The sequence below is a fragment of the Herpailurus yagouaroundi genome, unplaced genomic scaffold (genome assembly GCF_014898765.1).
Source record: "Herpailurus yagouaroundi ecotype Mexico unplaced genomic scaffold, PumYag 182, whole genome shotgun sequence".
Lineage (NCBI taxonomy): Eukaryota > Metazoa > Chordata > Mammalia > Carnivora > Felidae > Herpailurus > Herpailurus yagouaroundi.
In genome coordinates this window covers 11,060,891-11,084,963 of record NW_024412413.1, presented here as the reverse complement: position 1 = coordinate 11,084,963, position 24,073 = coordinate 11,060,891, and the positions used below count along the sequence as shown (strand labels likewise).

Below are 24,073 nucleotides of genomic sequence, written 5' to 3'. Positions count from 1 at the left end.
GCATTGGTAAAGCGTTTCAAAACCAGACCCGTGGAGCCCTACCCCAGGGGTAGGGCCCTTCCGATTCTAGGTTGTGTCCCCAAGAAGCCACCCCTGCTTGCACGCTTGTATTTGGATGTGCGCATGTTAGCGATGCTTTCGTATGCCGTGCATTTGCGTGTGTGTGTTCACAACTATGTGTATTTGCACTATGCGTCGTGTTGATGGGTACCTGCCTGTACAAGCGTGTGTGTGATGCAAGTACGCGTTTTCTTAGGTGATTCTGTGTATGTTTGAGCATGGTGTGTGTGTGTGTGTGTGTGTGTGTGTGACAGAGAGAGAGAGAGAGCAGGATTTTGTGTTCTGGGTCACGAGAGCCTCAGGTCTCCAGCTGAGGCTGCCGGGGCAATATGGCAAATGGCATCCATGACACGACCCCTAACAGGTGTTCTAGAACGGAAAGAACTCGCAGCATATAACAACTCCATCCAAACCCCTGCACTAGGAGACCTGACCAAGCTCTCACGTGGCTAATAGCAGCATCAGTCCGTGTCCCCAGGATGAGCCCAGGCTCCCACCGAAATGCCAGCCCGGGCAGGCTCAGGGCCGTCAGAACTTACTGTTCTAGCCAACACCTGACCACAGGGCCCTCCGCTCATTTTCTCGGGGCATTCACTAAAAAGAACTTGGACTTGTAGATCTTTCTGTGGCCCCTTGGATACCTCTCTGGATCTCTTATGGCCCAAGAGTGTCTTTCTCTGGGACCTGAAAGCCATTCCTTTGAAATGCAGTCATCTGGAAGGAGAAGCCTCTGTCCCCCGAGTCTCTGTGGGAGGACCGGATCCCATCTTCCCAGCAGACAAGCTGGCCTGGTGGCATTTACGCTGACCAGCCCTTTGTAACTTGTCACTTGAGCTCTTCCCTACACCCCCGATCTCCCTTTCAAAGTCTGTGTTTTCCCCTGTTAACTGATGTCTGGCTTTGTTCACCTCTGATGCCACACCCCCGCCCCCTTCCCCATTCCGGGCCCTTGACCCGACGTCCGCCCCCAGGTCTGCGTGGCCTCCCAGGGACCTGCCGAAGGCTGCAAGTGCCAGGGAGCCTGCGCCCTGGGAGGGGCTCCCATCCCACGACCTCTGGTGGGATGATTCTGACGTCCGGGGTCCACACGGCATCCAGAGCTCCTTGGGGAGAACGAAGCTCCTTCCAGTCGTCGGAGCCGTAACTTACCAGATAACATACACTTCGTTCACTGGCTTCCTTCTCTCTCCCTTCCCCACCGGCCTCTCCCGGGAAGGGGCTTCGTAGGATCCTCGCCCCAAACTCTGAGGCCGCCTCCAAGGCCCATGCCTGCCATCAGGGCTCTGCTCCCAGGGACTGTTCTGGAGGTGTTTTGTGCTGGGTTTTTTGTTTGTTTCAATGTCTCTCTGCTCGGCCAGCTGACGACAGACGAGGACTGCCCGGTATGTGGGTAATGTGTTTATGTGTCTCCTGCAGGCAAAGCCTGGCTCACACTCCAGAGAAAGGGGGCCTGGGGATCCGATTTCTGACCCTACGGGCATCCTTCCCGTCCTCTCTCTCGGCTTTTCTGCTTCCCAACTGAAAGGGTTTCTTCCTTTTCTCCTTTCTTTGCTTCTTTCTTTTTAAAAAAAAAAAAAAATTTTAATGTTTCTTTATTTTTGAGAGAGAGACAGAGACAGAGGGTGAGCAGGGGAGGGGCAGAGAGAGAGGGAGACACAGAATCTGAAACAGGCTCCAGGCTCCGAGCTGTCAGCACAGGGCCCGACGCGGGGCTCGAAGCCACGGACCGCGGGATCATGACCTGAGCTGGAGTCAGATGCCTAACCGACCGAGCCACCCAGGGGCCCCGCTTCTTTCGTCTTTAATGATTTCTGGGGAGCAAGGGCATGTGGGCAAGAATAAGACAACGGCATTTGTCAGGCGCCTCCTCTGTGCCAGGCGCGACCACAGGGCACCACACTCAGGGACACTTCTGGCCCTTACAGCCGCCCTGGGTGGGAGGCTCTCTGTCCCATCACAGATGAGGACCCCAAGGCCGGGAGCAGGTTTAAGTAGCTTGCCCAGCACCTCACAGCCATTCGGTGGCTGAGCCGGCACCTGGAAGGAGACCCCTGAGACCCGGGTCCCAGCGCTGCCAGACCCGAGCCGAGCGGGCAAGAGTCACGAGGTCACTGAGATACCACTTCACTGGCTATTGTGTGCCTCAGTTTCCCCATGCGTTAAATAAGAAGGCACGGGGTCCCTCGACGGCTTCCAGACTTCGTGCCCCGTGCTCTTGTTTCGGGAGGGAGCCCGTGATCTAGAGACTCCCAGTTCACAGTCTGGTCGCCCCCAAACGCCCCCCCAGGGTGAGTTTTCTTCGCACACACTGCCTGGCGCTCGCTCAAACCACAGGCTCTTCAGGTCTTCCTCCTCCTTCCCCAGCTTTAAAACATCGCTGGCGCGTCACCGTCGGGAAGAATTTAGAGACCAGCAGCAAATACTGAAAATCTCTGCGTGAACTTCCTCGTCTGGATTCCTTATACGCACACTCTGGAAGCCTCGTATTCATTCTGAGAAAGCCACTGTTGACCCTTGCTCAGAACAGCGAGTCGGGCCCTGTGCCCTAGTGGCCAAGGGCATCGACTTCAGGCTTAGACCACCCAGATTCAAATCTCAGCTCTGGCACTTACTCGCTGTGTGACCTGGGGCGAATCACTGGACCTCTCTGTGCCTCCACTTCTGGATCTGTAAAATGGGGACAGTAAAGGCCCCTACGTAGGCTGCAGGGGGCCGTGAGGGAGTCAACACAAGGAAAGCCATCAGTGCTGGTTACTATTCCCAGTGGAGCCCCCTGCGGTGTGAGTCTCCAGTCGGGGGAGATACGGTCTCCCCAGTGACTCAACTTCTCTGTGCTGGACATTTGCAAAGGGGCTGGGGAATGGGGAGTTACCCTGGGTACTGGGGTGAAACAGACCCAACTGAAAGGCAAAACAGAACCTAGGGGAAATCCGTGAGGAGCCAGAGGTGGAGAGAAAGCGAAGGAAGAACCGTACAATCACAAGGGCTTGAGAGCCTAGAGAACCAGAGGGAACGGGCTCTGGGACTGAGCTGGGGCCCGTTAAAAAACAAAATGAGGGGCGCCTGGATGGCTCAGCCAGGTAAGCGTCCGAAGAGGTCATGCTCTCATGGTTCGTGAGTTCAAGCCCTGCGTCGGACTCTGTGCTGACAGCCCGGAGCCCGCTTCAGATCCTCTGTCTCCCTCTCTCTCTCTCTCTCTGCCCCTCCCCTGCTCTCTCTCTCTCTCTCTCTTCCTATCTCTCAAAAATAAGTAAATAAACCTCACAAAATTTCAGCCGAGTAAATCTCAAGATCTCATTGGCTTTATTCACAGATCAGCCGGCATCCCGGATGGAGGGGAGCTCTGGCGAGCTGTACAAAACGGAAGGGCTTTATAGGCGGAAACAGGGCGGGGGCAATTAGCAAAAGAGAAAGAAAAGTTCAGACAAGGTCACCTTCCCTGAGGGAGCAGAGCAGGTGCGCAGATGACATCTTCCTTCCGGGGGATGGAGAGGCCCTATGACTGATGACCTCATCGGTGCTGACCAGAAGAGCCCCCGGGGGAGGCTGGAAAGGCGTTAGGTGAAGTATGAAGCGTCCCCTCCCCCCACCCCCCTGGGTGACTTGGCGTAAGTGACTCCATTTTGGGCCTGGGTTTTCTTTTTAACAGGGGCAAATAAGCAGCAGTGGAACCCTTCACTTCGGACCTCCGCAAGGCCGGCAGTCACAAATCCCCTTCCCTCAGATCTGGAATGTTCTGCCCCACCAGGACCCTCACCCCCTCCTCCAGGGCTCCAGCGATATTCACCCTAAGTGTCCCGTGGCCTGAAGCAGGACATCACAGCTCCTGGGGGCCTGCTCGTGCCGCGCCTTCTCCCCTCGTCCTGTCCTGACCCTCTCCCTCCCTGCTGATAGGTTCATCTGTGTCCCCCATTATCACACCTCAGCCTGGGAGCCCTCTGCACAAAGGACAACTCATAGCCGCTTCTCCCATGGTGCCACACACCTGGCACATAGTAGGTGTTCAGCAAATCCCAGCCCACTGGAAGGAGATTGGGAATAGGAGAGGCCCAGGCCATTGCCTGCGGTGGACTATCCTTTTCCTTGTAAACCAGGGAAGGTAGCAATACAGACCAGTGAGCAGAAGGCCGGGATAGCCCTCACTCAGCCGCCTTGTGCAGCACCCGTTGTAAAACTCGTCCCCCTTGTCCCGAGGACAGGCTCACTCTGATCACCTGATGACAGGTAATCAACCTGCAAGGTTGGCCAGACGGAACAGGCGGCCAGGCCCTTCGGCGGCCACAGTTCTCCAGGAACCCTGACAATGAGCGTCTCGGTTCACACATCGGTCCATGTACCGCCACCACCCCCCCCCCCAAAACAGGGTTACTCTTTCCGGGCTGACTTCCCGGGTTTCTGAACCTGCAATTTTAATAAAATCATTATTATCGTCACAGGTGTCGGTGGCTTGCTCCTTCTGTGCCAGGCACCAGGGGGGAACAGGGAACCCTGCCTGCAGTAATTTGGAGCGACGCAATGAATTCTAGAGCATTCCAGGTTCTAAGAAGTCTTGCACAAAAGAAACCTGTTTAGCCTTATTTAAACCAGCATAACCCAAACTCATGTGACAAGGGGACACTTTTTTACAGAACACCTATCAGCATGGTGCTGTGTTCCCCAAAACCTGAACCTGATGGAAAGAAAGGAGCGAGCATTGATTACGCGCCACGTCCTGGGCGTGCATTTTCTCGGGTGATCCTTACACAGACCTCGGCTGCAAAGTCTCTTGTCGCCTCTGGACTACAAACCCGCATTTGGATTTTCCTCCGCATTTGCCGCAGTCCCTGCTGGCTCCTCCTTTACCGCAGAGGCCGTGAATCCCGGAGGGAGAAAGGGAAAGTTTCTGTCTGCCACCCCGCGCCGCCTCTGACGGTTTGGATTTGCAAAGCTGGCCACATGGACGGCTCGCTTTCAGATTGGACATATATCCACCCAACGGGGCCTCAGTTTCCTCATCTGCAAATGGAGCTGTGGGTAGGGGCAAAAGAGGCGTGGTTAGAAAGATGGAAGGAACCTGACGATCTCTAGGTTCCTGGATTTATGAAGCCTAAGGACTCGGCTTGCAATTTAGAGAAACTGCCACCAGGGGGCGGGCGGGACTAAGAAAATAGCTCTACGAGGTCTTGGACTGGCTCTGGAGTGAAGAGCCTCAGAATTTGCTTTTTTAGGTCCTCCTTCAGGTTGTACTTGGATAGAACAGAAATTATGAAGATGGTTCTGAATCCCTCTGAGCAAATGAGATGGCAAGGATTAGAGAATGGATAACTTTTCCGCCATGTGAATTAATGCAATGTGAGTCCTGGTCCCCGTACCTCCTTGAAACTTAAGAATCATTGTGAATGGGGGGCACTGGGTGGCTCAGTCAGTTAAGCATCCGACTTCACTCGGGTCATGATCTCACAGTTCATGGGTTCGAGCCCCGCGTCGGGCTCCGTGCTGAGAGCTCAGAGCTGGAGCCTGCTTTGGATTCTGTGTCTCCCTCTCTCTCTGCCCCTCCCCCCTCATGCTCCGTCTCTCTCTCAAAAAATAAATAAACATTTAAAAAAAATTCTTTTTTAAAGAATCACTGTGAATTCCACCGTCTAGGGGCCTCAGAAGCACAAAGAGCAGTGTTGGAAATAGCACCAGTGGGATAAACACCTTAGGTAAAAAATAAATTTTTTAAAAATTAAGAAAACCCATGCATGTCTGATCTTACAGCTTCTCTGTCTCCAGAATATTCCATGTTTAATTTCAAAGAGTTCCTCTTCCGGATCTGAGGTGAAATCTTTAACTGAGGCTAAGTCATGAAATCTGTTACAATGTCTCGCTTGTGTCCAAACTGAAATTGCCAGCTTGACTTTAAATCAGCTCCCCAGCATTCAGTTACTCCACCACCCTTTCTAGCGTGTGCGTTCTCTTGGAGGGTGTCTCTTGCAATTACAGAAGGCAAAACTGGGTGCCTGGCCGGCTCAGTTGGAAGGGCACCCGACCCTTGATCTCAGGGTTGTGAGTTCGAGCCCCATCTCAGGGGTCGAGATTACTGAAAAATAAGCTTAAAAAAATGTTAAGCTATCCAGAAAGCGAAGCATCTGAAAAGCGCTGAATCAATACCATGTGAAGCTAAAGTCGCAGCATCCTTCCAACCCACCTCCCCTGCTCTTCGCTGAGTCCGTCAGCAAGGACTCACACGGTTCCGCGTGTACCTTTTGAAGGTCGCACAAATGATGTATGTCATACTGAAGGGCTCGTCCTGCAGACCGTCGTTTCCAAAACCCACGGAGACATACTGGGAGATCTTTCCACGCTGGCGTATGACGACCTGGGTCATGTCTTTCCCCTGCTATGGATCCCCCCATCTGTCCATTTCTCCTGCTGGCGGACGTGTAATGTGCACACAACGCAGCGATGGGCGTCTTTGTGTGGGGCTCCTTGTGTGCATGTAAGAGCTTCTCCAGGCTACCCAGAAATGGGAGTTTCTAGGCTGTAAGATAGAACTTCAATGTTGCTAAGTTCTTCCTTGCTGTTCTGTGCTCACAATTCATTGCGTGTATGAGGGGTCCCACCCCACCTACACTTGCTTTTTATTTTATTTTATTTTATTTTATTTTATTTTATTTATTTATGGGAGAGAGAGAGAGAGAGAGAGAGAGAGAGAGAGAGAGAATCTTAAGCAGGCTCCACACTCAGTGTGGCGCCCAATGCGGGGCTCAATCCCACAACCCTGGGATCATGACCTGGGCCCAAATCAAGAGTCAGTCGGTCACTCAACCAACTGAGACACCCAGGCGCCCCTACACTTGCTTTTTAATATTTGCCAACCCAAGGACTTTTTGTGCGTATCTCTCTGATCCCTGGCGATATTCTTCTGTCTGGTTTCTTCAGTCATTATTAACCCTTCTGACCTGGCTAGACTGTGAGCTAATGGAGGAAGGGGCTGGGTCTCACATCTGAGCCCCCCTCCCCCCAGGACGCAACCCCATCCGGGCACAGATTTCTCCGTCTGCCTTTCCCATCTGGCCTCTGTGCCCCACCTTGGGAGCCCCACCGTCCAAGGTTAATAAGACACCCAGGGTGTGTGGGCGACCCAGTAAGCCGTGCTGGGTTTCTATTCACACTGTGCCCTCCGTCTCGAACCCTGTGGTTCTTCCAGTCCACCTTTTTTTATTTAAAAAAATTTTTTTAATGTTTATTTTTGAGAGAGACAGACAGACGGACAGACAGAACATGAGTGGGGGAGGGGCAGAGAGAGAGAGAGGAAGACACAGAATGCGAAGCAGGCTCCAGGCTCCAAGCTGTCAGCACAGAGCCCAACGCCAGGCTCGAACTCACAAACCACAAGATCATGACCTGAGCGGAAGTCAGCCGCCCAACCGACTGAGCCATCCAGGCGCCCCTCTTCCAGTCCACCTTAACGTACCTGTTCACGTGCCAAGACTCAAGAGCTACCTCCTCTGTGAAGCCCTCCGTGACCACCAGCCCCATCCCATCCCAAGCTCTCCTTGGTGCTTCCTCTGCCCCGTATGGACTTCTTGCTGCCCTGTGTAAAACTGCTAAGCGTCCATATACTAACGTGCCTGTCTTCAGCTTCCTGTTGAGCTCAATTTACTTGGCCTCTCCAAGCCTCCTTTTTTCATAAAGATGATCGCTCTGAGGACTGGTGTCGGGATGAAAAAGATCATGTGTGTAAAACACTTGACATATAATCATAGGCACCCGGCACGTCATAATTTCTCTGTCAAAATCGTATGGGGTCCGCTATCGTCGCAACACTCGGGATGGCTCGTATTTTTCTGCTGCCACATGTGGTGGGCAGATAGTCGCGACTCAGTAAAAACGAAGTCTGGTTTTCCAGCACGAGAGCAGTGCCTTGTAGAAATTCGGTACCCGGCAAAGAGGTTGAGCCGAACCCAGCACCGCGCACATCATTAGGTACCCAATCGATACTAAATCAGGTCAAGTTCACTTCCGGTACAACACCTTGGTCCAATCTGATCTTGAAGAAGTCTCTCCCTTTTGCGGCCCCACTCCTCCTGGCAGGGATCTGCTTTGCATTCGTCCAAAGCATGACGATCACTGAGGCAGTCTGGTATCGTGGTGAATCCCCCTGAACCTCTCCTGTCTATACCAATACTCCTGCACAGTCTCCTACTACGAGTCTGGGCTGGACCATATGTCCTTTTGACCACAGGGACCTTAACAAGCCTGTGCAAGACGCGATAAGCTCTTACACATCAGGGTCTTGTCTTCTTGGAAGGCTGCTGCTTGGAACGCAGTCACCATGTCAAGAGGAAGCCGAAGCTGGCCACAAGGAGGGTGGCCCCCAGCGACGGCGCCCATCCCTGCTGAGGCCCCAGGCTCGTGAGAGAAACCGCCATCTCGCAGCAGGTGCCACGCGGAGCAGAAATGAGCCAAACTGCACAATTCCAAGCAAACAGATGAGCCTTGTCGTTTTAAGCCTCTAGGTTTGAGGGTGGTCTGGAACACAGCAAGTAATGGCCCAGTGGGACAGGTGTAGAGAGTGCACGTCAGTGGCATGCGGGGTGGGGTGAGCTGCTGGCTTGGGGACCCACCAGGTAAAAAAAACAAAAAACAAAAAACAAACAAAAAACAAAAAACAAAACAAAAAGAACTTCAGGATCAGCTGGTAGACGTGACTGTCTAACCCATCTCGGCGGCGGGGGGGGGGGGGGGGGACTCTTCCTTGGGAACCCAATTCCCAGGTCCTCCGGGGATCGTGACCGGTTAAGGATGGCTTTGGCTTAAACAATGCAAAGTTGCCTAGGCTCCAACGATACGAAGCCCAGAGGCGGCGGCTTCCGGCCAGGGGGATGGGGCAGCTCAGCGAGGTCGCGGACAACCCACATTGTGTCGCGGCGTCTTCGATTCCCCCCCACCCCGCTCCCAGACTCTCTGCCAGCTGCGGTCTGCCCTGCGTCTTCCTCCCTCTACACAGCTGCGCGAGAGAGGGATGCTCCCCCAGCTCTCCCGGGGCGGAGAAAAGAATTTCCCAGAGGGCTCCGCGCGCTCCCACCTCTCCTTGCTTCTCATTGGCCCAAACTGAGTCATACGCCCATTTCTGAACCAATCAGTTTGTGTGGGGGGGGGGAGGGGTAAAACTTACCCTGAGACCAATCAAACCCACCCCTGCCTCGGAGGAGGGGCATGTCTGATTCTTCTCAAGTCCAGGGGCTCCTGGGGGAGGAATGGGTGTCTGGAAGAAATCGGGGTTCAGCTAGGGAAGGCATCCAAGGCTCAGTTCCCGCAGGGACCACTGTGAGGCCCCTCCCACAGGGTATGGGTGCCTACCGCTCAGCTCCCACATCCTGCCCGGGAATTATGAGGGAAGGGGTGCGTTGTCTAAGGGGAAGGTCTGGGGTGAGTTTGGGCCCTCCGGGCTTCTCTCCTCCCTCAGCTGGCCTCTCCAGCACCGCACATCAGCCCCCACCCCAACATGAAAGGGAGGCATCACAAAGAGAACATTCAGACGGGTGCCTTTCTTTATTCTTTGCCATTTCTTGGAGTGGAAGGCACCTCTTCTCGGTCGCATCTAGTACTTTGAGCTTCTGCTTTTGCCCTTCTCTCCGTATTTCTCATCCAGTGCTTTCTGTAAGTTCATATTCATAGCATTTTTCTGGTGCCACCGGCCTGCAGAGAGCAGGGAAGGAGCCAGCTCAGATCATCCAGAGGATCTCTGGAGTGCCCCGGGGCCCCAGCGGTGATCCATGCCTCTTCCGGGCCCGCCCCAGAGCTCTACCTGTTGCTGTGGCTTCTCTCTCAACCTTGGGGCCAACACACCCTGCCCAGGTAGGGGAGCGCCCGCCTCCCTCACCGCAGCCCCGAACATACCCAGATCATCCGTCTTCCTGCCATGCCAGTGATCTATGTCCCTCACTGATTTCTCAATCACCTCTGGGGTGTAGGAGGCCTTCATAAGGCTCGTCGTCTCCTCGGAGGCCCCTGTGGAACCCCATAAAGAAATCCCCAGAAGCCTCAAGTCAACGGAGGTCAGGCACTCAGGGTTTCATACCTGGATGTCAGTTTCCCCAATGGATGGTGGACTGTGGAAGGTAGGGGTGTGAGGAGGCGGGCCTGGGTTCAAACACCAGCTCTGCCATTCATGGAGTGTGACTTCAGGCCAGTGTTTAACCTCTCAGAGCTTTGGCCTCTTCCTCTATCCAAAGGAATAACATTTTCTTGCAAGATTGGGAAGATCACATTACTGGAGATTCATTGGAGCATCTGGCATGGGACAATCAATATGTCCATTTTTCAGAAAATGTATTTCTATGCTACAGTTAAACCACACACACACACACAAAAGAAATAAGTTACCATGATCAAAAGTCAGCAGAAACACCAAACAGAGGACCAAATCCCCAAAGATAGCAAGGATGCAAATGATCGGTCACAGGATGGGAAATACATGAATGTAATGTTTCAAGTCACGAGAGACAAAAAGAATAAGCAAAGAATAAGAAACTACCCAGAAAGAATAGATTAAGAAAAGAAGCAAATGGGACCTCAGAAAATGAAACATATAGTAATTGAAAATTAAGTTCAGGGGCGCCTGGGTGGCTCAGTCGGTTAAGCGGCCGACTTCAGCTCAGGTCATGATCTCGCGGCCCCTGAGTTCGAGCCCCACGTCAGGCTCTGTGCTGACCGCTCAGAGCCTAGAGCCTGTTTCGGATTCTGTGTCTCCCTCTCCCTCCGATCCTCCCCCATTCATGCTCTGTCTCTCTCTGTCTCAAAAATAAATAAACGTTAAAAAAATTTTTAATAAAAAAAAAAATTAAGTTCAGTGGATGACAAGAGGTCTGGGATTATCTTTGAAATAACGCAGGGCAGGCTGATGGGTGGGTGGGAGAAACAATGGAACAAGATTGGCCACGTGTTAAGAATTGTCAAAGCTGGGTTATGAGTGTGACATGTAGCCATTTCATTGTTCTCTCTTCTTCTAAGTTTGAAAATTAGCATCTGAATGTTTAAAGGCACATTCAGGGGACAGCGAAAATAGTAGATTAAATGCAGCTAAGTCAAAATGGCCAGCGGGAAGATATAGACAAGGAAATTAACTAGAATGCAGCACAGAGAGGGGGAACCTTATCATAAAGCAGATGATTGCCCCTAATTTGAGGCTATAGATTCGACATACTTCCAGCTAAGATCTCAAAAGGGCTTTTGTTTTGTTTGTTTTTTTGTAGAAATAGACAAGCTGCTTCTAAAATCTCTGTGGAGGAATCAAGGACCTAGACTAGCCAAGGCTTTAATGCTGGTAGTCGTGATGGAGAGGGGGGCTGATACCTGCCCAACCAGATACCGGACTACCTCTCATCCTTGGTCATTAAAAGCATAACATTGGACAGTGGGCAGGACGGAGGACCTGGAAACTGACCCCTGCACATGTGGAAGCTTGGTGGACACCAGTGCAACCACTGTGGGTCACTGGGGGGGAAAGGCGGGACTATTCAGTAAAAGGTATTGGGAGACTCGGTAGTCCACATAAAGGAAGAATTAAGCAGGAATCCCTACTTCTCACTGACAACAGAAATCAACTCCAGGGGGATTAGGGACCCAAGTGTGAAAAGCGAAACTAAATATTTTAGAAGACTCTGTAAGAGATTTTCTTTAAGACTCACACGGGGTAGGATGTCTTCAACCCAGTCTTTCTGGAACTCTATCTCTCAGGAAATAGTAATTCCATCCTCCCGGCTTTTCAGATCAAAAACCTTGGAATCCACCTTCGTTCCTCTCTCCTACACCCCAAATCCATTTATTGACATATTCCGCGTGCTCTAGCTTGCACAGATACCCAGGCACCTAGTACATCAGGCCACCTTCAGCCTGGCCTCCCTGGGCTGCCATATTGCACAATGGTGCCTCCCAAGTTGTGCAAGGTCCCAGCCCTACTCCCTCGACCAAGCCACCATCATCTGCCCCACCTGGATCTTTATAGTCAATTCCTCACCGGTCTCCCTGTTTCTGCCCCAGCAACCCTGCCACAGTTCTCAACGGCAACTAGAATGGTCCTTCAACCTAAGTCAAAAACATGCCATTCTCCTGCTTGAGACCTTCCCAACCCCTCAAGAGGAAAGACTTTCTGGCAGCCTTCCCCACCCAGCTCTTTGCCTTTCTGACGTCCTCTCTCTCTCTCTCTCTCTCTCTTAAGTTTATTTATTTTGAGAGAGAAAGCATGAGTGGTGGAGGGACAGAGAGAGAGAATCCCAAGCAGGCTCCTCACGGTCGGCACAGAGCTCGATGCGGGGCTCGAGCCCACGAACCGTGAGATCATGACCTGAGCTGAAATCAAGAGCCGGGCGCTTAACTGAACGAGCCAGCCGGGCGCCCCCTCCTCTCCCTCGCTCTTGTTCAACCACAACCTGGAACAGCTAGCGTAAGGCAGACAGAGTGAGTGGAAACGAAAGGGACACACGGGCAAAGCTCACCGGGAGTTGGTGCTGAAGGTGAAGCCCAACTGGACGGCCCTAGCCAATTTCCGGAGTATAGATAAATAAAATAGTAAAATAGCACCGCGATGCCAATCAGTTAAGGGAAATTTAACAAGGGACTCTTGTGAGCTGGTGCAAGCTGGTGGGAGCGGCTCCAGCACAAGCCCTGCCAAGGCTGTGTCTCTCAGGCTGGTGATGGGCGCCCAGAGGCTTTTGACACTATTCTTTTCCCTCTGTGTGGACATTACCCCACAAGGGTGTGTGTGCCGATGGGTGATTATTGTTACAGAGACGAATGCAAGGCAGGGACCCTGAGATCTGGAGCAGAGGACAAGCTGAGCTGTATTCTCTCTCCCTCCCCCAGCACCACCCCTCCTCCAGGCTCAAAGAAAAAGCCAGGAAGGCTTCCAGTGGCTGTCTGGTTCCTTGGGTGACAGGGATCGGAGTCAAGTGAGGAGGTCTGCCAGGCCCTGGGGACGCTGGAGAGGGCCTGGCGTGACAGAGGGAGGAAAGAAGAGGGCCAGACAGAGGTCGTATGTGGCAATGAGGCCGAACTTGAATGTGGGGGCAGAGAGAAGCCCCCTGCACGATGGCCGCGGAGTGGACCCTCGTCTGAGCAATCCGTTAGCCCTTGGGAACAGGGTCCCGGTGGGGAGGGGACCTGAAAGACTGGGGCTTTGGAGGCAGAAGAAAACCGTGGGTGTGAGCTCTGATCTACCTCCTGTTACTGAGAGGTCTTGGGCAAACTTTCCGATGCACCTGTGAAATGAGCTAATAGTTCTTGCCCCCCAACAGACATGACTGTGGCTGTCCCTTAGCAGCCCTGTAAGATGTCCGGATCTCCAACCGGCCCTGTCCCCCTGGTGCTGCCACCACCCGTGCTGGGAAGGAAAACTAATGGTCCGCCAGCTACTCACTTGGAGCCCCAGGCCAAGCGGCTTCACGCGGCACTTCAGAATCCTGTCACTGACCCACTGAGGGCCACAGCATCATTATTATCCCCACGGTGCCAAAGAGGTGACCGAGGCCGAGAGAGGTGAAGGATCTTCCCTGAGGCCACACCCAGGGAGTGGCAGAGCTGAGCTTTGAACCTAGGAAGCCCGATATTGTCGGCACTGTGACCAGATTAGGACACAGGAGGCGTCAGAGGGAGTGAGGGACTGTTTGCCAACTGGGATGGGTCGTCTGCATGGGGAGGACAGATGTGCCTGGAGCCTGGACACTCCCAGCACGCGGCACGGGGCCTGGCCCAGAGAGGGCCCTTGGTGGCTGTGAAATGAGTGTCCCTGGGAATGAGTCCTAGGTCTCAGAGCCCATAGGCGTCCGGGAAGGGGTGAATACCCCAAAGGTGAATACCCCTGCCACTATGCCTGGCAACCTCCACCCTTGCCCTTTGACCTGACCTTGAAACAAGTTGGACCGCATGTTGTAGCCCAGATCATAGTAGTCTGAGAAGATGGCGTTGATTCCCATGGGACTCTGGGTCCTGCTGGGCCACGAGTTAGCCCTCTTCTGGCCCTCAGAGCCTTCACCGATGGCCCTTTGAGCCTGCGCAGCGAGTGAGGAAGAGACCAGGGAAGCAGGGTCAGCCCCCTAGTTCCCCTCCAACTCCTCCTCCCTCTCACCCTGCCCTCGCGACCTCCTACCCCACCCCTACCCTGCAGCCTTCAACCAGGCCCGGGGCCAGGGACTGGGAGACCTGAAGGCCCTCCACCACTCACCCGTCCCCACGTGCCACACGGGCATCGGAGACGGTAATGATCATAGAGCCTCTTCCCTGCTTTGAGCACCTAATGTATACACCGTCAGGAGAGGTCTTCGTAAGGTAATGTTCTTCCTGCCCTTTTATACATGAGGAACTCGAGCCTCGGGGCAGGACTCGCCCTGCTGTCACAGTTGGCGAACCACAGAGCCCCCAGAACCGAGGCATCACCCAGGTCAGCTCTGGGTGGCCCCTTAGATTTCATCAGGGCCAGCCCCCTCCTGTAGTGCGGAACCGAGGCTCAGACTGGCTGAGGAACCAGGAAACCGGGGTGGGAGTCCCAGTTCCGCCATAGCCCAGCTGCTGACATCGGGCGAGTCTCTGCCCCTCTCCGGGCCTCAGTTTCCCTACTTGTAAAAAATGGGAGTGGGGGCCAAACTGGATGGTCATTGAAGTAGCTTCCAGCTCTGATATTTGCTGGCTCAGTGACATCTGTGATGTGTCAAAGCTAGACAGAAAAGCCAGGTCCCTATTCAGGCCCAGGACAATGATGACCAAAGGGCGAAGTGATGTCTTTCCGAGGCCGAGAGGGGCAGTGACAGGTAGTGATCATAGAGCCAACCTCAGGTGGGGGCAAGGTCCTCAAGACGTTTGGGATTGTGACTTCCCAGACTAGCAGGTGGGTGTGGGTACCACACCTTGTGATGACAAAGTAGAGGGGGGCCCAGCCCACAGCCTTTGTGATCCTTATAACTCTGCTTGCTGATTGTGACCCCAAGTGGCTCACGGCACCTCCCTGAACTTCTCTTGTGCCATCTGCTCAAAAAAGAAGCCATAACTCGCACCATGTGAGGTTCGAGATGATGGCTTTGAAAAATCTCTCTCAAGGGACGCCTGGGTGGCTCAGTCGGTGAAGCGTCCGACTTCGGCTCAGGTCATGATCTCACGGTCCGTGAGTTCGAGCCCCGCCTCGGGCTCTGTGCTGATGGCTCAGAGCCTGGAGCCTGCTTTGGATTCTGTGTCTCCCTCTCTGTCTGACCCTCCCCCCTTCATGCTCCGTCTCTCTCTCTCTCTCTCTCTGCCTCAAAAATAAACGTTAAAAAAAGAAAAGAAAATATCTCTCAAAACGCCAGACCGGGAGAGCTCTTAGCGTTTGACCAGAAAGAGCAGTTTTATGTCAACTTTTCAGTTGATCAGTAGGGACTCCACTGAATGACCTATCAGGTGGGGAACAGTGCCAGCATCGACTAGTGATGTCTGCCTGGTGCAGGATAGGAACCGTGTGGTATGCGTGTCACGTGTTTGCCAGCCCGGTGTGGTCCAGCTGCCTCCCTTTACAGATGCAGGGACCGGAGCCCCGAGAGGGGAAGTAACTTGTCCAAAGTCACCCAGGAAGTAACCTTGTCCAAAGTCACCCAGCATTCAGGGGCAGAGCCAGGGCTCAAGCCCAAATCTTCTGAGTCCCAGCCAGCGCTCTCCATCCACTCAACACAGTCTCCTTCAGGAGACTGGTCCCAGTTAAAAGCATCTAATCCGAACACCAGACTTAACGCTGAAAAGTCCATAAGGGCCAGAACAGGCAAGTGCACAGCCAGCACTCGTTAATGATATTATTGTAGAGACTCTGTACTTGAGGGCAGGCTCCTTGGGGGTCCCCCTAAGTCTCCATGCTGAACCCACCTGCCGCCCTCAGCCTCCTGTGCCTGCTCTGATACCTGTTCCTCAGAGACCAGCTCGTCCACCATGTTGCTCCCAAACTTGTGACGGATGTTGTCAGGAATGACGCCGCTCTTCTGGTCCTGGGCTCCCGCGTTGGGACCTTCCTTCCGTCCCTGGCACAGCGGATCCCCCTCTCGGATAGAAGCCCTGCTCTCCCTCGAGGAGGGTCTGTAATCTGCCTTCCTCGGAGACCCACACTGTGGGTCCGACCCCGAGGACAGAGAGTCCCTACTGATGGCCGTTGGGGGTGGAGGCCGGACCTCCTCCAAGTGGATCTGCCTTCGGGGGCTGCCTCCCCGGTACAGGCTCTGCTGTGGGGAGACTGGGGCCCGGTACTTGAACTTGGAGGTGCCCACGGGGCTGCAGGCAGTTCTCCAGGGGTCCGTGTCCTGCTGGCCTCCCTCGTTGTTCAGATGGACCCTGGTCAAAGTGGTGGTACCTGAACAGGAGGAGTGAGGGAGGGGAGGGAGGGAAGGAGACAGATAAATGCAGAGTGGGGGACAGGGAGGGAGACGGCAATGGGGCAACGGTGCTCCCTCTCCTCTCCTTTCCGAGCCTCCCGGACACTCTGTCTGCCTCTGCATCTCGGACCTAGCCAGCCCGCGTCAAAGGGACGGTCAAAGGGACAGGGACAGAGAGCGGTCACAGCAACCAGCGGAAGCACAGGTGAGAAATCAGGAGAGACCAAGGACGACGGTGGCTCCGTTGGCCCCGCCTCCCACGGGACAGGATCAACCCACACTGGTTTTGGCAACAGGAGCTGCAGCCCTGAGGCCTGGCCGCGTGTGACCTTGACCTCTCCGCGCTTTGGTGAACCTAGCTCCGTTTGATTAGTTCTCTTCCCGGCTTTGAACCCCACAGCGATCCAGTAAAGAAAGCCAGCAGCTTGGCAGAGGGAAGTTGGCAGAGGGCTTCCTTGGCTTGGCCCAGTCATGGAGCTGGAGGGGCCAGGTCCTTGCTCCCCATTCAGAGCTGCCCCCCCCAACCCCCACTTCCTTCTGCTGTTTTCACTCTGCAGGTGGCATCACCCCAGCCATTTCAGGCTCTCCCACCAGCAGCCGCACATTCTGGCCCGGACTTCTAGTCCCAGCCCGCCGGCCGCATTCTCTTCACCCACCCCTGGCTCCCCCCAAACGGCGGCCCCCGGCCCCCCCCCCCCTTGTGATACCCCACCCCCCCCCCCCCCCCCCCCCCCCACGGGCTGGTTCCACCACCTGGAAGGCCTGCCCTTCCTTCTCCCGGAGTCAAAACCCTACCCTTCGATTCCTTCAAATGCTGTCTCACCAAGAATCCTCCCTGACACCCACCCCAGGCTGGCCTGGCCGCAGGCTGCACACACGTCTCACCACCCTGGGCTTTTCCCTTTCTCCACACAGCCTCAGCCTCACCCCTGCTCCCCAGTCTTCAATCCCAGGTTCCGGCTGCAAATGCGTGCGGGGAGCTTCCCTCCAAAGCATTCTAGACGGCTCCTCCAGCCCTCCTAAGGATACATAGTCTTGCTTCGCTTTTGTTTACAAAGGAGACCGGATTCTCCCTGTTGCTTTGTAACTTGCTGGTAAAAAACGCACCACTGTGCCTCGGGGATTGACTTTCGGCGGCAGACACAGACCTAACTGGGCAGGACTTCGCAGCTGCCCCGCGGGTGGGCATTCAGAATGTTCCAGGCTTCTTTTCCAGAGAAGGCCGCTGGACAGCAGCGGGTTTTGACCCCCGGTCACTGGGGGTTTCATTTCACTCTCGCGGGGCGCCGTCACCAAGGGGTGGTGGTGCTCTGTGTAAGCCCCTCTCGCCCCCACCATGAGGAGCTGTAGACCCTTCCCCGGGGCCGGGGTGGGGGGGGGGGCGCAGCGCCTTTAGAAAAAGCTTGCCTTCCTTCCTGCCCCCCACCAGTGAAATCAGATGCCCTTCCATTCTTGCTCCTTTGTCATCCACACAAAAGGCAGAGGGAGAACCTGTTCCTGAGGCCGGACCAGATGGCCTTCCCTCCATCCAGTCCTGCTGCCACCCCAGCGAACAAATGGGCGCGCCTCTGGGGACGGCCGAGGATGGGGACGGGCACCCTTCTCAACAGAGCGGAGGCAGAGTATGGGGTGCGCTCAGCGCCCACCTCATCAACCACGGCCCCTCCTCCTGCCCATGGGGGGCCTGGGGCTGAGCACAGGATGCTGAGCTCAGGACTCAAGGGGCAGGGCTCCCCGTTTTTCCCAGGATGAGCCCCTGACTGCCTCATCTATCCGCAACTGCCCGCCCACCCTCTGCCAGCCCTTTGGGGTGACGAGAGCTTCACTCGCCGGACACCGGTTCAGAGAGCCGGTATTCACTAACCATCCACTGAGGGAGCACGGACCGCGTTGGGTGCTAGGTCAGGCGCTGGGGACACAGCAGTGAACTAAAGGGCCAACCCCTGTCCTCTTGGAGCTACATATTTGTGGAATGAATGAATGAACGGATGAACAAATGAACGAAGGAACGAACGAACGAATGAATGAATGTCGCTGGCATTTCAGGGGCCTCACTGCAACTCTACCAGCCTTCCATCCCTTCAGCTGTAAAATGGGCAGAGTAAGGGTCAAATGGTCAGTGGTTCATTTCCCCAGCTTGGCCCTCGATCAGAATCGCGCCCCCGCTCGTTACACATCTGCGGATTCCAGGGCCCTCCCGGCGCTTGCATCAGAACCTCGCTGGGAGAGGCTGGAATCCGAGCCAGACTGAACAAGGCCGGGGTCCTTGGATTTTTGGAGACAGCTTCCAGCAGGTGGGTCCTCCCCGATCTCACTGGAAGGCCACTCACCACGGCCATGGGGCGCCTCTCAGAGCTGACCCGACCCAGTCACGCCTGCATTGAAAGCCCTCCTCTTGTCCTGAGGGCAGAGCCCCCAACGCAGGGGTCAGGCCGCCACTCAGCCTCTCCAGCCATATCGACTTCTCTAGGTTCCACCAAAGCACCAGGTCTCTGACTTCTAGACTTTTGCCCACATTGTTCGCCATGCCTGGATACTCCCTTCTCGCCTCCTTGGGCCACACCACTCCCTGGACGGGGCTCGCTCAGGACCTCCATGTACTTTCCGGACACCCGACCAGGCCCCTGCTGGGTTGTCCCTCAGCCCTGCCCTCGGGCGCGCGCTTCCCCCTGAGCCCTGCAGACAGGACACGGCAGAGAGGTGGACGGGAGGGGCCAGCGATATTCCTCCCCCTGCCTTTGATTTCTGTCTTCAAACAGAATGCAGAGGGAGTCAGGGCCCCACAGTGGGTCTGGAGACCCAAGCAAGACAGAGACCCAGACCCAGAGAGGGGGAGAAGGGGCTGTTCCCTGCTGCCCCCGGGGTGTCCGAGTGGAACTCATCCCAGGCCAGCCTGTCCTACCTGCTCGGCGGCTCAGGTCCATGGACTCTTGTTCTGGGACAAGTAATTCCAAGCTTCGTCCTGTTGACCAAGAAACACATGTGGTCGTCTCAGATGACACACAGTCTCTGCAGAGGTGGGTGAGCTGGAGATGAATACAAAGGCCCGCGGCTGTCTGTCTGGCCCCCACCCAGGGGCCCCTCCATGCTGTTTCCAATTCTCTCTGGTACTCAGCGAGCCCCCCATCCCCCCTGGCCTGCCTCTTGGACCCCTGCCCACTCTGCCCTCTCTGGAAAGCCCGGTCACGTCCAATGCCGGGGCCCCAAAGACGTTTCTCAAAGAGCCTGGAGGCCCTGAGCCTTGCTCTTGCCTTTTGCTGCCTTTTCCTTCACTTCTCCCCGATCTGCAGCACCCTGTGCTCCCCTGGGAGCCCCCAGCGGGCCTCTGGTTGCGGGGTGACTTGCCCCAGGCCCCCCCATCCTGGTGACCATCTGCCTCCCTACAACGTGTCCATTTTAACAGCCGGTCGCTCAAGCCTGAGCGAAGGGAACCGGCTTGGCCAACACAGGAGAGCCGAGAGCAGGTAGATTAATGCCTTCTGTCTTTTATTTTTTTAATGTTTATTTCTTTTTGACAGAGAGAGAGAGAGAGAGAGAGAGAGAGAGAGACAGAGCATGAGTGGGGGAGGGGCAGAGACAGAGGGAGACACAGAATCCGAAGCAGGCTCCAGGCTCCGAGCCATCCGCACAGAGCCCGAGGCGGGGCTCGAACTCACAGACCGTGAGATGGTGACCTGAGCCAAAGTCGGACCCTCAACAGACTGGGCCACCCAGGTGCCCCTAGTGTTTTCTGTCTTGTTCACACACTCTCTCTGGCTCTTCTCGACTTCCTTGCTCTGCCGCAAACAGCTGCTATGTTTTGAGCTGCCCCAGGGAGAGGCCAACAGCTCATGAGGAATGGAGACCCTTGGTCCAATGGTCCTCAAAGAACCACCTGACCCTTCACCCGAATGAGCATGGCCGTGAATCCTTCCCTGGTTGAGCCTTCATATGAGAACACAGCCCAGCAGACACGTTCATTATAGCTCGTGGGAGACCCTGAGCCAGAGGCCCCAGTCCGGCCACACTCAGGATCCAGACCCCCAGAAGCTGTGAGAGAATAAATTTGTACTTTTGTCAAGCACACAGTCTTAAGTGACTACGCCTTGTGGTCATTTGTCACGCAGCAATAGATAGCCAGCATGGATTCCGGTACCGAGAATGGGCCGCTGCTGTAACAAATAACCTAAAACTGTGGGAGTGGCTTCGGAACCAAGCGGTGGTTGGGGCGTGGGTAGAGTTTGAGGAACGGGATGGAAAAAGGCCTCAATTGCCTGAAATGGATAATGAGTAGAAACCTGGGCTTGGAGGATGTACGGATGTGAGGATGTGAGGAACGTGTTCTTCGAACCTGGAGGAAGACGTGTCCTCGTTAGGTAGCGAAGGAAACTTAGGGACACTGTCCTTGACAGTTAGGTGGAAAGCGGGACATGTGACTGATGCACCAGGAGAGGTAGCAAGGGAGATTTCCAAGCAAAGGCACGGAAGGTGCCTCCCGGTTTCTTCCTGTTGCTTCCAGTGAAGTATCACAGGGGGAAGAAACACTGAAGGAACCACCGTTAAACACAAAAGAGGCAGAACTTGATGGTTTTGCAAAACCTCATCCTCTTCAGGTGCCAAAATTCAGACGACACCTGGGTGGCTCAGCCGGTGAAGCGTCCGACTTCGGCTCAGGTCACGACCTCGCGGTGCGTGGGTTCGAGCCCACGCGTCAGGCTCTGTGCGGACAGCTCGGAGCCCGGAGCCCGTTTCGGATTCTGGGTCTCCCTCTCTGTCTGCCCCTCCCCCACTCGCACTCGGTCTCTCTCTGTCTCAAAAATAAATAAACATTAAAAAGAAAAAATTTTTTTAAAGAAGGCATGTATATTATTGGGGCCTGGAGGGGCCACTGAGGTAGGCAGTCCACATGGCTCCGGGGGACCCTGTCCCTGGGTATTCACACTCTTGTATAATCCCTCCCCTGGCACGTGGGCTGGGCCTGTTGACCCGCTTCTAACCAATAGAATAGTGGATGGGATGCCACTCGGAGAGTGAACGTAGAAGATTGGGACTCCGTCTTGTCCACACTCCGTCAGGCTCTTGGCTCGCTCACTCTGACAGAAGCAGCGGCCATGTTGTGAGCTAACCTCAGGAGAGGCCCCCCTGGCAAGGATCTGAAGGAGGCCTGTTCAAGAATCCATGAGCAACTGAGCCCTACCATATGAGTAGCTCTGGAAAGGGGTCCTCCTCTAGTTGAACTTTGATTATATACCGTGAATGACCTTGAGAGATGGCCGCCATGGGAGTGCATCTGCATTTCTGACCCAAAGGAGTTGTGAAATAAGAAAAAAAAAAAATGTTCTTGGGGCGCCTGGGTGGCTCAGTCCGTTAAGCATCTGATCTCACAGCTCGTGATGATCAGGTCATGATCTCACAGCTCGTGAGTTCGAGCCCCGCGTCGGGCTCTGTGCTGACGGCTCAGAGCCTGGAGCCTGCTTCGGATTCTGTGTCTCCCTCTCTCTCTGCCCCTCCCCTGCTCGTGCTCTGTCCCTCTCTGTCTCTCAACAATAAATAAATGTTAAAAAAAAAAAAAAGTTTTGTAAAAAAAATGTTCTTAAGCCACTAAGTTTTGGGGTGATTTGTTACACAGCAAGGGATAACTAATACAGCTCATCTGTTACGCACTCTTACATTTAGTAGATTAATCCGTCTTCATAAGGAAGCAGGTGTTCAGAGAAAGTATTAACTCACCCTCTTTCACAGATGGAGACACTGAGGCTCAGAAAAGAAATAGGACCTCAGCCAAGTGGTACCGAACCCAAGCCCGACCTCTTCTGCTTCCTTCGAGTGAGCCATCTGCTCCCGTCCTCACCCCCCCATCCCAGTCCTCCCCCCACCCATGTGCCCACAGCAGTGTCCTATCTGCCCCAGCGACACCCCCAGTCCATAGCAGCCTGGACTGGCTGGAACAGAAGTGTGGACTCACTGCCAGTTTCTGATCTGGAAAGAAAGGTCCCAAGAGACGTCAGTCAAGGAGGACGGAGAAGGAGGTCCGGTTGGGCCCAGGGAACTCTTCCCTCACAAGCAGCCCTGAATAGAGAGAGGGACGGCTAAATCCTGGGTCCCGGGAGACCCCCCGGCCCACCTCACAGGCCCCTGCCTCACCTCTCCGCTCTCTCTCATGTCAGCTGAAGCCCAGGAGCGCAGATCCCCACGGCAGACCCGCTCCTGAAGACCACTGGCTGGGTGCCAGGGGGCCCCCTCCCCCACTGTTCACTGGAGTCGCCATGGTGACTGCTATACATAGGGCTCTGTTACCTCAGAGGGCCTGCACCCCCCACCCCCCTGCACCCCCACCGGGGAACAGAGGCCGGGGGGGGAAGCCGGTACTGAAGGGGAAGGAGGGGCCTTCAAGCATTGCTCTGTCTCCACTCAAAATGTTTCCCGAGCCCCGCACATGTGACACATGGAGGGCTCGGATGCCATCAGGTGGAAAGAAAGTTCTCGGAGCCACAGCGGATTAAGTAGAGCGATCAGTGTTTTCTGGAGAAAGGAATCAGGGCTCTCGGAGGGGCCATCTGAGCTGGCCTCTGAGGGATGTATAGGAGTTTGACAGTTTAGAAGGGACTTGAATACTAAAGGCGTGAATGTGGGGCGCCTGGGTGGCTCCGTCGGTTGAGCGTCCGACTTCAGCTCAGGTCAGGATCTCCGTGAGTTCAAGCCCCGCGCCGGGCTCTGTGCTGACCGCTCCGAACCTGGAGCCTGCCTCGGATTCTGTGTCTCCCTCTCTTTCTCTCTCGGCCCCTCCCCCGCCCATGCTCTGTCTCTCTCTGTCTCTCTCTCAAAAATAAATAATACATATTAGAAAGAGAAAAAAAGAAGAGCGTGACTTTGGTCAAGTTCTTTGGCTGAACTTTCCTCGCGTGTGAAACAGAGACAGCTCACCACCAAGGGCAAGGGTGAAGATTGAGCGAAGTCGCTTTCGGGAAATGGCTGGCGCATTGCCCGCCACAGAGAGACGTCGCCCGTAGCCCGGTGCTAACCTCATAAGCCACTCGTCAGCAAGGCCTTCCAAGTACACCAGACTCGCACGCCCTTGGCCACCTCCACATCTCTCCCCGCCCCAGTCCAGACCTCTTGCCTCCTCCCTCGCCTCCTGGGTTTGCTCTCCTGCCTGTATTTTCTTTTCTTTTTTTATTTAATGTTATTTTTGAGAGAGAGAGACAGGGAGCGCAGGCAGGGGAGGGGCTGAGAGAGAGAGATGCACACAGAATCCGAAGCAGGCTCCAGGCTCTGAGCCTGACCCGGGGCTCGAACTCACGAACGGTGAGATCATGACCTGAGCCGAAGTCGGTGGCTCCACCGACCGAGGCTGCATAACGGTATTACCACAAACTTAGCCGCTTCGCACACATTTATTATGGCAGCTGCTGTGGGTCAGGGCACCTGCCATGGCTTAGCTGGATTCTCTGGTCACTCGAGGCTCCAATCAAGGACCCAAAGCTAGCATGACAAGGACAACAGCATGGAGGGGGGAGGGGTCAGTCCCAGCCCTCTTCCGCGCAGACTCCGTAGGCATCCGGCCTGACCCAGCGTGACACCCCAGTGTCCTCAGCGTTTACCGAGCACCCACCTGCCTCAACGTCAGGCTAGGGGCTGGGGTAGGTCACTGACAGACTCGGTCCCCTGGCCCTCCATGACCCTGT

The 24,073-nt window shown here is 55.0% G+C and overlaps 1 protein-coding gene and 1 long non-coding RNA gene across 2 annotated transcripts; both read right to left on the bottom strand.

Annotated features, from left to right (window-relative positions):
- Positions 1-3,337: 3,337 nt before the first annotated feature.
- On the bottom strand, positions 3,338-9,056 carry LOC121040401 (uncharacterized). The gene is made up of 2 exons (XR_005795268.1): positions 7,688-9,056; positions 3,338-5,067 (listed from the first exon to the last, which is right to left on the bottom strand). It is a non-coding gene; the product is annotated as an uncharacterized LOC121040401 (long non-coding RNA).
- A 500-nt stretch (positions 9,057-9,556) lies between these two features.
- CIMIP4 (ciliary microtubule inner protein 4) lies at positions 9,557-22,644 on the bottom strand. The gene is made up of 6 exons (XM_040490906.1): positions 22,533-22,644; positions 19,312-19,371; positions 15,945-16,387; positions 13,931-14,075; positions 9,928-10,038; positions 9,557-9,726 (listed from the first exon to the last, which is right to left on the bottom strand). The coding sequence occupies exons 2-6, from the start codon at positions 19,331-19,333 to the stop codon at positions 9,629-9,631; spliced, it is 819 nt and encodes a 272-aa protein (XP_040346840.1). The 5' UTR covers positions 19,334-19,371; positions 22,533-22,644; the 3' UTR covers positions 9,557-9,628.
- Between the last annotated feature and the right edge of the window lie 1,429 nt (positions 22,645-24,073).